The sequence below is a fragment of the Pelodiscus sinensis genome, chromosome 2, assembly GCF_052426305.1.
Source record: "Pelodiscus sinensis isolate ZL-2025 chromosome 2, ASM5242630v1, whole genome shotgun sequence".
NCBI lineage: Eukaryota > Metazoa > Chordata > Testudines > Trionychidae > Pelodiscus > Pelodiscus sinensis.
Window position 1 is genome coordinate 106327959 of NC_143053.1, and position 12979 is coordinate 106340937.

Consider the following 12979-nt stretch of genomic DNA (forward strand, 5'->3'; position numbering starts at 1 on the left):
AATGTGTTTGATCTTGCAAACTGTGCCATGACTACCATTTTTTCATTCCCTTTAGATTAGTGCTTAGTCATTTACTTTAAAACGACTTTCAGGGGTGCTGCTATTTCAGTTTGTTCTTTGAATCTCTCATGCTAACCTTCCTTTTCAAATACTGTAAATTACTTCTAAATTGTTAGCTCTCTAAATTAGATTTGCCAAGTTAATGGCATGTTGTAACCATGGTGCTGCAGGCTACTGTTAATTTAATTCAGGGCAAGAGGGTTAAGTGAAAATTACAACTCCAAGATTATCACTCTCCATGTAAATTAGCTCAATGGCATTGGAACTTCTTATAAAGAAATTGCCTTTAAGCATTAAAAGTAGAGTGAAAGTTAGGGTTACAGTTTGCTTTTACTTTTAGCCCAGTGTAAGGGGCAACATTAGGTGTACTGCCCCAAAAGGAGCACAGGAAGGAATTGTGACTTGGAAGGTGTAAGGATCTCGGATTAAATGGTCAATGAAATAGTGAGTTGGTAAAGATAAACACTTTGGGGTTTTTTCTTGTGGCTCATTGCTGGTGAGTTTCCCATGACTAACACGCCTGCAGAAGAGGGTGTGTAATGTGTCCTTTAAACGCGTAGGCAGGTCAGAGTCCATGTCCTCTCCCTCTCTGTCTGTGGTGAATAGTTGAGTTGGGCTTTGAGGAATCTGCATAGTGGCTCGCCTTCCAGCCTGCCATGCAGTGAGCTCCATCAAAACTTACCTATGTACAGCTTCATAAGAGAAGGTGTGGGGCAAGTACATTAACAAATAGGCAGATTGACTGCTTACATGGTCCCACGTAAGTGGGGCACAGCTTGAGCCTTTGGGCTATAGCAGTGGCCATGGAGGGCTATACAGGCAGTCCCTGAGTAACGTGGATCCGACTTATGTCGGATCCGCACTTACGAATGGGGCTTTCTTGCCCCGGAGCTCGCAGGCAGCGGGACCGCCCAGAGCACAGCGGTCCCGCCACCTCGACCTCAGGGGCGAGAAAAGCTGCTCTGGGTGCCCCTGGTCTGCTGGGGACCGTCTCCAGCAGAACAGGGACACCGGGAGCAAAGCCGCAGTGGCGGCAGGGTCCCGCGCCTCTGAGGCTTTGCCAGAGCAAAGCCTCAGAGGCGCGGCACTCCGCCGCTGCTGCGGCTTTGCTCCCCGTGTCCCTGGTCTGCTGGGGGGGGGGGGGGCGCACTAGCTGTGCCCCCCCCCCAGCAGACCAGGCTTTTGTTGTGGACCCTGGGGTAGAGCAGCTGGGGTGCTGCCGGGTTGGTCCTGCAGGGACCTACCTGGCAGCCCAGCTGTTCTGTCCCAGGCTGGAGATTCAGCCGCTGTTTAAACTGATCAATAGCTGATTCCAGGAAGCTGGGGGCAGAGCAATTCTGCCTCCAGCTTCCTGTAGTCAGCCCCTGGTCAGTTTCAGCAGCAGCGGCTGAATCTGGAGCCAGTTCCGACTTACATACAAATTCAACTTAAGAACAAACCTATAGTCCCTATCTTGTATGTAACCCGGGGACTGCCTGTACTGCCAATTTGAAAATGTCCTCCTCTCCTGTCAAATCCCACTGGAGTACCCCACTGAGCTAAGCATGACTATTTCTCAAGGGTACTCTAAATGTAAGCAATCTGTTCTAGATAGTGTGCCAGCAGCCTGTGCTCAAGAATTTGTACAATTGTTCCTGGGTATGTCATCTTGTTGTGCACTGCAAATGGCTTCTTCTGAGATGCTTTTTTTTTAATGCTTGATATATATATAGGAGGAGTAATTCCCTTATTCAGACTGGCTTAAAGTATTGCCCATGGTGGAAGAAGGCTATTTACTCCTCAGGCATAATCATATGATGTCTTTTATTGTTTAAATACTGACTACAGGCAGTCCCCGGGTTACGTACAAGATAGGGACTGTAGGTTTGTTCTTAAGTTGAATTTGTATGTAAGTCGGAACTGGTACATATTGTAGGGGAAACTCTAGCAAAACATTTCTCCAGAGCTCAGTTTTATTCTCCCACACCTCCCTTCCCTCAGTCCTTTATTCTCAAGCTGAGGTGTCTGCTGAGAAAAGCCGCTCCACGTCTCCCTGGTCTGCTGCGGGGGGCACTAGCTTCGTGTCTCCCTGGTCTGCTGGGGGGAAGCAGCTAGTGCGGGGTTGCCTCACCCAGTTTGTAAGTAGGGATCCGATGTAAGTCGGATCCATGTAACCCGGGGACTCCCTGTATATTATTAAGTTGCACAAGATACAAATGGAGTCTTGGTCCCACAGAGCTCGCAATCTAAAATCCTACACATTTTGAACTTTAGATCTGCAGCAATATCCATTTTATCAGTACTGAAATACTTTTGATTAACAGTTGAACCACCAAATATTTCCAGAAAGCATTCACTCTAACAGGACCATGCTGAATGTGAATATGATCTAGGGCAGAGCTACTCAACTTTGGAAGCACTGGTGGCCACAATGATATTCTCAGCACATGCCAAGGGCTGCAACTTAAGTGTGGTTGCGTATACATGAAAATATATATGCAAATAGCTTTTTTCACACTGGCGGGCATGAATACAAATATTAAGGCAAGACTACACAACACGCAGGCCCCATTTAAGTCAATTCTGCTGATATTAATAAAATGCGATATTTACCCCATTTCTGCCCATATGACAGCACTTTTAATGAGCAATGACTGTCTAGGAATTTAGCTACTAAAATGCATATCCACAGAAGACCATTGTATTGACTACTTTTTTGTTTTGGCTTCACAACAGTCCCGGAATGTAACTACTAAAACGTATCAACTCAAACTGCACTGTAAACCCAAACCACCCGGCGGGCCTTAAACAAATGGGCCGCGTGCTGCATGTTGAGTAGCTCTGATCTAGGGTATATCTATACTGAGGTATAAACCCAGGATTCAAACGGAGGCCTAACCCCCTTTTGTTTACAAATACTGCTAGCTTAGGGCTTGGACAAAGATCTCAGGAGCCCATTGAGATGGATTGTCTGAGCCTGACTCAAGCCTTGACTTTGCCAAGTAGATGCAACCCCATTGGCCTCAGAGGCTGGGAGTCTGCTAAAAGTATTTCACAACAACACAGGCCAATTTTGTTCTCTGGATAGTCAGGATTTTCCATACTGTACCATGGACAAAAGACCTCTATGGTGGCCACATTTTGGAGTATGCTAGGAAGTCTGGGATGTGGGTAATTGGACTTGGGTATGTATAATGAGTTACAGATTTTGGAGCCCCAGTTTGGGTCCCAGGGTTCATCCGCTCTTAACCTGGAGTTACAAACGAGTGTAGGTTCTCAAGCCTTAGGTTAACAAACCCAGGGTCTGCTCACTGTTTATTTAATAAGTGAAAATAAGTCAAACTTTAACAGTACTCAGGCAACCTTAATTCAAATGAGAGATCCTAACTTGGTCCAGATTCACAGCTTAGTATGTTGTCAAAGAGCTCGAGGTGAATGTTAAAAAAAAAAAGCAAAAAAAAAAAAAAAAAAAGCACTGCAGCAAAATGCAATAAATCTAAGCGTATCAGTCTTGGTTCTTATATCCTGTGCATCACTGATGAGGCTGTGCACCTTACACATTCTTTAGAAAGAACAAAAGAGTTTGATTTTTTTAAAGCTATAGCTTTTGTGGGGCTATGAGTGGAAGGGCAGTGAAAGAAGGTTTTATATTTCATTTTGAATGCGTTGTGGCTTATGGCTATTCTGAGCTCTCCTGGGAGTGAATTCCACTCGTGGGCTATGCCTCCTGCACACACTAGCCCCACTCTTGAGCAGGGGTGGGCAATAATTTTTGATGGAGGGCTACTCCAAGACTTTGGAAAGTGGTCGAGAGCTGCACTCGTCTGTGATATTAATGGAGGAGGTGCAGGGTCTGGGATGGAGGTTGGGTGCGGAAGGGAGCCTGGGGTAAGGGAGGGAGTGTGGGTGAAAGAGGTAGTTGTGACCTGGGGCACTGGACTGAAGTACAGGAGGTTGGATTGTGACCTGGAGCAGGGAATTGGGGTACATGAGGGGGTGCAGGGATTTAGGAATTGTGATCTGGGGCAGGAGACCGGAATGCCAGATCTGGGAGGGGATATAGGTGCAGGAGAGGGATAGAGGATTTGGGTATGGGGAGTGGGGCAGAGGGTTGGAGATGGGTGGGGCTGGGATGCCAGAGGCAGGGGCTGGCCAGGAGTCTTACTAGTCAGCAGCCTGTTCCTGAATTGGCCTCCCTGCCAGCCAGTGTTCCCTTTAAGCTGCAGGGCAGCACAGCTTCACAGGTGATTAATCAGCCCCGCCTAGTCAGCCAGCTCCATGCATGGAGCCCTGAGCTTCTGACTGGGTGGGGCTGATTAATCACCTGTGAAGCTGTGCCACCCCTCAGCTTGAGGGAACACTGCTGCCTGCCCTGTCCCCCACACAGGCTGTAGCATTGTGCTCTGGAACCCTTTCTGCTTCCTGGCGATCTGTTATTGAAACAGCCAGCTCCCATTGGCTGGTTTCTGGCCAAAAACCAGCCAATGGGATTGTTCTGTGGGTGGGAACGACTCTCCCCCCTCCGGACTCTCAGTTTTTAAAGAAAACCCACCCCGCAGCTGTGTTTCTGAGCAGCGGGTGGAGGGTGAGGCAAGCTGGATCCGGTGGCTTGGTGGGCTGGATCCGGCCTGCGGCTCGCATTTTGCCCAGGCCTGCTTTTGAGGGTGGCAGATTCCATTCCCATGGTTAATTTCTGTTCTGATTAACAGAGCTTCTTAGCATTGTTTTCAGCCTCTGCTGCTTGGTAAAGCATGGGGAAGGGAGGCCTCAAGGAAGCTAGTGCATTATGGTAAATGGTGGGCAGAACCAAGATTCTACCCACTTTCACCTCTGTCCATCTGTGTGGAAGGGTAAAAAACAGCCATGTAGGGATTTCCATTACTGCTGGATGGCACTGTTAAATGACCCGCACTCTGGCCCAGAGGTTTTAATCCTTTTGTTTTTAGTCAAGCAAAGCTCATATTTCAAAGGGTGCTTATTGGGAGCTTTGCCCATGAAACAAGGTCAACTCTTTTCCTCTTGGATCTAACCTTGTTTCTTGTCATAGCTGAAAAATTCTGTATAACTTTTTCCAGAATTACAAATGGAAGCTCCAACAATGAATGGCCAGATAACATTCCAAATTTCTTTTTGTTTGTTTTTGTTTTAGGTCAATTTTGTAGCCTGTCAGCTGTTTGCCTTGTTGGCTGCTTTTTGGTTTCGCATTTATTTGAGTCCCAGCAAGGTCAGTTCCATTGTTCGTCATGCTTTTGCCACTCTCTTTGGAATATACTTTGCTGTTTTCTGCTTTGGATGGTGAGTATTTAATTTTCAGATTAACAAATCATGCTAGCAGTTATGTTTTGTTTCATGTCAATTTTCCTAGATTATTTGTGTTCACTCCTGAGACATCTTGTATTGCAGTGTTGCAAAACAACCACCATTGAACCACACCACCAAAGCCCCAGAACAAACTGAAATGACTTGTAGTTGTATGTTTGCAGTGTTATTGTAGCCACATGGGTGGGGTAATACCTTTTTAGATCCAATTTCTGTTGGTGAGAGTGACAAAATGAAAAGCGTTCTATGTAGCTTGAAAGTTTCTCTCACCAATGGCTGTTAGTCCAATAAAAGATATTATTTCATGCACCTTGTCTCTCCTGTAGATATATGTTTTATTCGTCTACGGCAAGTTTACTGGCAGGCATCAGAGACATATTTTTATGCCTTCTTGGATTATGGTACCTTCTTTAAAGGAGATGCATCCATTGTTGACTATTACATTTGGTTATTTAAAAAAAAACATTTTAGATCCACACGGTTTGACAGGACTTGTATTTGAAACTGCATTATGGGGTGGGTCCATGTTAAGTTAGTTAACTTACATATCCAAAAAAAGGAGGGGGGATTTTTTTCCCATCAGCCCTGAAGTCTCACTCTGAGACAATCTAAATATATATCTTTTTGTTTTCAAGGTACTCAGTCCATATTTTTGTATTGGTGATGATGAGCTATGGTATCATGAACCTTGCGAGTATTCCCAACATCCACAGGTAAAGTTATGTGGGGCCAAGAATTGAACTGCCCTCTTCCATCCAGAGATTGGCAGCAATACAGAAGTTCATTTTGGTACTTTATCTCTCTGTTCTTCCCAATCTCCACTCACTTGCAGTAGTTTTATGGGTTTAACTACAGCAGCCAGTGCATTGTCTAAATTTGTGGATTTTTAGTTAGTGTACCACATCTGCCTGTCAAAAAGGGGAAAGGCGTGTTTTACTTTGCCCAGTTTAGCCTCTGGCTGCTCCAGCAATTTACATGGAGATCTCTTGTCTTGAAATTGTTATTGGAGATTACGTCAAGCCACATTCTCTCTTCAGTATTGTGTCCTGGTTTTAAAAATGCCTGGCCTTCAAGCATTTCCCATTTGCCCCTGAGTTAGACAGAATAAGATCACAGGCAGTTCACAAACTCTGTGTTTTGTGAAAGAATTCATTATTTCAGTACTGGACACTGAGCCTCATAGAATTTCATCTCTACTGGAGATGCCATTTCCTTGGTAACAGGAAAGCATTAAATCCCCATCCAAATGTAAAAGTTATGGACTATCAGATTTTATTCTTTATGCTAGAGTCAAAAAGAAAGATACCTAAAGTTACTGTAGATGCCTTAGCCAGGTGTACATTTAGTGTCTCACTAAATCTTATTGGCAGATGGTAACTTGATCCGAATTGGCAAACCCCATTGAAACCATAGCTGATTCTTGTACTAAGACAAGAAACATCAGTAGACATGATTTGTAGGGCAGTAGAATAGTCCTCTTTGCAATATATTGTATGGTCTGAGAGTTCAAGTAGAAGTTCTTTGTTAGTGTTCAGCATGCTGAGCATTTCTTTCTCTGCATATAGAATTGCTTTTTACTTTTGGTGTTATTTTGAGCTCTTACTTGAAGATATGGAGGTTGTAATGTTGACTGGAAAATTGGTGTCTGTATAATACACCAGAGGAATTATCCCAGTTGGCAGTCTGAGTGTTACTCCACTTTTTTGTTTTGGGCTGACTTGGGCATTGCTTAGACCAGAGGTGGGCAATCTGCAGCCCATCTGGATAATTTGCTGGTGGGCTGACACACGTTTTGTTGTCATTGACCATCTGCAGGCATTCCCTCCTGCAGCTCCCAGTTGCTGTGGTTCACTGTTATTAGTCAGTGAGAGCTGTGGGAAGTGTCAGCCAAAGGGACATGTTGGCCACCATTCCTCACGGCTCCCGTTGGCTGGGCATGGCAAACTGCATCCCCTGGGATCTGCAGTGGGCCATGCCCATGGACGGTCAATGTAAACAAAATGTCTCTTGGTATACCAGTGAATTACCTTGATGGGCCTACTGCGGCCTGTGGGCCTCAGTTTCCTGCCACTGGCGTAGACCATTGGATTAATGCTCCTTTAAGGTCTAGTTTTGGTTTGTAACACATACCCTTTTGCCCTGCTCTCTTTGTACAAGTTTTTGAACTCACCTTCATTAGCTTAGGCATACACCTGTGGTTACTAAAGTTGTACCTGAAACAGAATCCCTTTGCTTGCTTATCATTGCGTATGGGCTCTCTGAGGGTCTATGATAGTTATGTATGCATCAACCATTGTCTTGTCAGTTCTTCACATCATCTCTCTCCAGGAAATCGAGAGTCTGGTTTAGTACTTTTTTTTTACAGTAAGATTTATTTATAAATATCTTACAGTGGCAGGCAGTAAAATTAAATAAGTGGCATGCAAACTACTCGTTGCTAGAGGTGGATGACTTGCAACAATATATGGTGGCTCTTTCGTGTAGTACCCCACACATAACAACCAATAACGGGCTTATAGTGGGTCAAACGCAAAACAGATAAATAAGGTTCTGCTCTCTGGCTTCTCCTACGGCCTCTTCCACATAAGGTTACTTGCTCTGCTCATACAGCAGGTGTCTCCAGCTAGATTTTACAGCTAGTTGGTGTGGAGAATTTCCTTTCAGGCCCTTCATCCTAATACTGGGTCTCCTACAGAAGCCTTCCTACTATCTGCAAATTGCTCTCCCTAACACAGCTACTTGCTGACCAATAATGTGCAGAACATGCAAAGGGGAAGACTTCCAGCCTAGGATCCAAGAATGTTACAAACAGGCAGGGGCAGGCCTCAGTGAGCACTGGCAGCTCTAAAGCAAGATTTTCATGGAGAGGGTAGGGAAAAGTGGCATAACTAGAAGCACTTTTGACAATTTGGTCCTTAATGGGTTTCCTAAGGTGGTCGCATAGCACAGCCAGAGGCAGAGCCAGAACTGAAACGCAGAAATCCTGATGTAGTTCATAACTAGCGCAGAACTGCCTGTGAGAAAAAAGACCAGAGAGACTAAAATATGCTTTGTTTCTTTCTTGATCAGCACTGTTGCCTGTGTCTTAGAGAAAGTAGGAAACAATCTGTTCTTCTGGATGAGTGATTCAAGTTGTGGAAACCAAATCTACAGCTAGAAACCCAGTGTTATTCATGCCTGCATAGGAGAATGAGAAGAAATGGGCATATATTCAAGTTAAAGGATTTTCCTCTCGCTCTTACTGTTCAGCCAATTAATCAGGATGGAAAAAATAGCATATGTTGCAACACAAACGTAGCCAGTTTACAAAATGTTGTTGGCTAAGAGAGTGCAATAGTGAGTCATACTTTGAACTTCATTGGTTTGAAATTGTGATGGAACACGCTGAAAGTCTTAGCCGAGCTGAGGAGGTTGGAACAGGGCCAATCCCCATTCTTAGCAGTAGTTTTGTGGCTCAAACACAGCATGTTCAGATTAGCAGAAGCAACAAGAAAAGTAACTTAAATGATAAATGTTATGCATTAAATCGGGGCTTGAAAAATGTAACCAACAAGCCATTGGCTTAAGGACTGAGCCTGTTCATACAGTTTTAATACACTGTGTCCCCAAGCCATCCCCATTCCTTTAGCAACGGACAAGAATATTAATAATATGGATATAAAAAAGTATATTTTCTCAGAGGAGAGTTTTCTCATGAAGTGAGGTAAAAAGCAAAGTAGCTGAAATAATGACAGTATGAACACATTAAAGAATCTAATTTGCATTCCCCTTCCTATTCCCCATTACTCCAGCCTCTGTATAGGTTGGCTGCCCTTGCACAGAAGGGCATATAGTGGGTCAAACGCAAAACAGATAAATAAGGTTCTGCTCTCGGGCTCCACCTGCAGCCTCTTCCACATAAGGTTGCTTGCTCTGCTCATACAGCAGGTGTCTCCAGCTAGATTTTACAGCTAGTTGGTGTGGAGAATTTCCCTTCAGGCCCTTCATCCTAATACTGGGTCTTCTACAGAAGCCTTCCTGCTATCTGCAGATAGCTCTCCCTAACCAAGCTACTTGCTGACCTTTTATCTGAGAACCAGATGACCCTGTAGGCTGTCGTCTGGTCCCTCACGTGAAGCCCATCACCTGTGTAGTAATTAGTCACTGATAGGCCTAAATCTGCCTCTCTGAAAGGGACAGAAGTCCGACTCCAGGCTTGTGCTCTGCTGGTCATTCTTTTGCTATTTCATCTTTTGTTTCCCAGCCTGATTTGTCCTGGCTTGGTTCTAGTGGCCCCAGCCTTGCAATTGGTAGTCTGACTGCCCGGTCTTCTGTTCGCCAGTTTCTGCCACTGCTGTGCTGGGTGTGAAGGCCTTGATTTCCCAATCATTAGCTTCCCGCCTGCCCCCTTCTGTTTGGCCTCTATGGTTCTGGTCTCCAGTTGGCTGGTTTTGCTGATGTGTTTGGCCCTTGATAGTCTCTGCTTTGGATGAGCTCTTAGCAGGCCCACCGAAGGGGTGGGGGAAGCGGGGAGGCAAAAGGGCAATTGCTCCAAGGCCTGGGGCTCTCAGCTGCTACAGCAGGACCAGCAGTGGCCTGAGCCCCAGGCCCTTTAAATTGCCACTGGAACTCTGCTTGGTGCACTCTGGGATGCTCTGAGGGCTGGCTGGGGCGGGAGGGACTGGGCATAGCACGCTCTGGGAGGCATTGAAGGTGGGGTGCCCCCAGCCCTACCCCTTCCACCTGAGGCCTCACTCCTTGCGGGAGCATGGAGCTGGCCCTGCTCCTTCTGGAAGCACAGAGTCGGCCCCCAAGCCTCCACCTTGCCTCTGGCTCTTAGGGGCAGTTTCTCTTCTCAGGTTGGTGTTTCGGCTTTCTAGTGCTCTGCTGCTCCCTTCTGGTCTGCCAAGTCTTGGTTCTGTTTGTCTCTTCTCTGCTTTTCTTTTTCTCCAGGCTCTCTCATTGGCAACCTACCTCTACTGGCATCCTCTTTCCTGTTCTGTTATGGACAGGGATAATGAGGAGAGGGAGAGGAAATAACAGGGTTGCGAATCTGCAATGCTGCAAAAACTCCTTAAACCATATATACTCCTTTGGTATATATGGTTGTGACTATTTTCTTCCACTATTTGATCTGAGGAAGTGGGTCTGGCCCACGAAAGCTCATCATCTAATAAACCATCTTGTTAGTCTTTAAAGTGCTACATAGTCCTGCATTTTCCTTAAACCAGTGATACTCAGACTGTAGCCCATGAGGCACACGTGGCTCTCTAATGTGTTGCCAGCGGTTCTTTACAGTACAAGATATTAAAACATGGTGTGATTTAATTATTAACCAATCAGGATGCTTTTGCTGTGTTATTAACCAATTAACTTATCAATTTGCACTAAGCTATTTATTTATTTGCTGTGATTTTATATATAATTTAAAGCTGACTTCTATGGTTTGGGAGCCAAATTTTATCTAAAAAAGCCATGGTAATGTGAAATACTTAATATTTCCCTTCTCATATTGTTTTACTGTAGTAAATGTACTGTAGTATATCCATGTATAATGAAACATGAATTTGTGATACTGTGGCTCTTCTGGGTAATGCTGATCGCCTGTTTGGCTCCTGAACTACTGAGATTTCAGTATCACTGTCTTAAACCATTAGAATGTCAGAATACAGACTACTGCTTAGCCATGCTGCCTAATATAATTTTACACTCATCAGGACAAACCAAAGAATGGATTTCTCTAGCCCTAAAGAACATTTTGTATGTGGAAAAACTTTCCATAGTAGCATATTTGAGCATTTAAAGCCAAGAGAAATTGTCTTCCAAATGTTACTGAAAACAGTGTACAGCTGTTCTGTATTCTTAAAGGATAATTATATTCTCTCTCCCTGTTTTCTACAGACTTGAAATATGAGAATCTCAGATATTTCCTGTGTGTGTATGTACATGTGCACAAAACAGAAAGGATAATCTTAGCTGTTGGTTAAGCATTATCTGGCTTTAAACATTTGAATTCTAGGACAGAATTTTCCAAAGTGACTAGTAATTTTGAGCATCTCAGTTTTGGTTATCATTCTGATGTATACATTTACCCTTGTTTTTTGTTTGCGAGCTGAATGTAAAATCTTGACTTTGCTTCAGTTTGTAACAGTTATGTTTTGTATGACCTGTTCATATGTTCTGTTTAGGTACTCCTTTGTGGTAGCCATGGGATACCTCACATTGTGTCACATTAGCCGGATATACATATTTCATTATGGCATTCTCACTACAGATTTCTCTGGGTGAGTATCCAGTTCATATATAATATGTGTCTGTTGATAAATTATGCAGTTAGTTGCTTGATCACAATTTGGTTCATTATGAAATATATTCAAGAAGTAAATGTACTAAAATCACTCAGGTTTATTGATATGTCAATAATAATATAAAACAGGAAAAAACAATCAATATGATACCAGTTTCTGGGAAGTCACTTCGTGCATGATTGTTTCTTTAACTTTACATAGTGTGTTTCCCAAATTTATACCTATAAAGCAGTATTTTTATATATTCTACCTGTTGACAAGTAAAAGGTACTGTGCACATAATCTGAAACTAGATTTAACCAATGAGATTTCTACCTTGTTTTTTTGATAATATGTACCCTTTATCTCTTGTTTTAATCATATACATTCCAAGTATCCAGGTGCATGAAGGCACTGCTTAGGTTTATGCTAGGGTAGAATATTCATATGTCTTGTCCTTTTTCCTTTGGGACATTCCAGTATTAGCTTGTGAGAATGGCTCCCTACCTGTTAATATAGTTAAATACTCATATGTCCCAATCCAAACAGTTTTCCTACCTACTTAAGCCAAAGCTTACATCAGCTTATGCAAAGTCTTATAGGATATTTGACATGGGTGGGCACTGGACAGAATTGAAGGAAGAATTCAATACATTCAGTTAACATAACTTCTCAATACTTATATTAACACTAAGCTTATCATATATATATTAGATAACAATATCATTTTTTATTAAATTATTTTATGATGATAATTTAGTACAATTAAAAGAGTGCTACAGAGGGAGTCTTGCAACCTTGTTTACTTTCAAGTCTTTCAAGAAATACTTGTTAAAAGATGCTAAAAGATATTAGACTGACTCAATATTTCCATTAGCCAGCAAGATGTACTTGTATGTCTTTTTGCACAGCAGCCCCTTGCTAAAGAGGGAGGGCCTGGTTATCTGCTTTTTCACCTTGAGAGGGGATGAGAGTTAAATTCCAAAGTTACTCTTTGATGATGGGGATGGAGTCAGTCCGAGGTTATCTGCCAATCCCTCAGTGTCTGATGAAGCAGTGAGCAAGGTAGACGGTCCTTGGATTATTCTGAAGGCCTTTCTTGCCAAGCTGGGAAAACAATGTGAGATGAGTCATCTGCCTCTCTCTTGCTTAAAGGGAGAGAGCTGCGTAATGTAGTGAGTTGTTTCTTTCCACTTTAAATGGCCAGTTACCAGCAAAGCTGTTTTTTCTCACTTTTGAAAGAGTGAAACGTGCATGTTTTATGAGAAGTTCTTTTCTGGATGCTTTGCTTTGTGGCATTTATAAACTGTTCTTATGATTATTTAGGTTTTATAACTCTTTCTTAACAACATATT

General features: G+C 43.4%; 1 protein-coding gene across 1 annotated transcript in view; it reads left to right on the plus strand.

Moving 5' to 3' along the window:
• Positions 1-12979, plus strand: part of MBOAT1 (membrane bound glycerophospholipid O-acyltransferase 1) — an 85534-nt gene that overhangs the window by 34520 nt on the left and 38035 nt on the right. The window contains exons 2-4 of the mRNA XM_006121826.4: positions 5189-5334; positions 5994-6071; positions 11526-11621. Of these exons, the coding sequence (XP_006121888.3) occupies positions 5189-5334; positions 5994-6071; positions 11526-11621 (320 nt within the window). The remainder of the gene's footprint in view (positions 1-5188; positions 5335-5993; positions 6072-11525; positions 11622-12979) is intronic.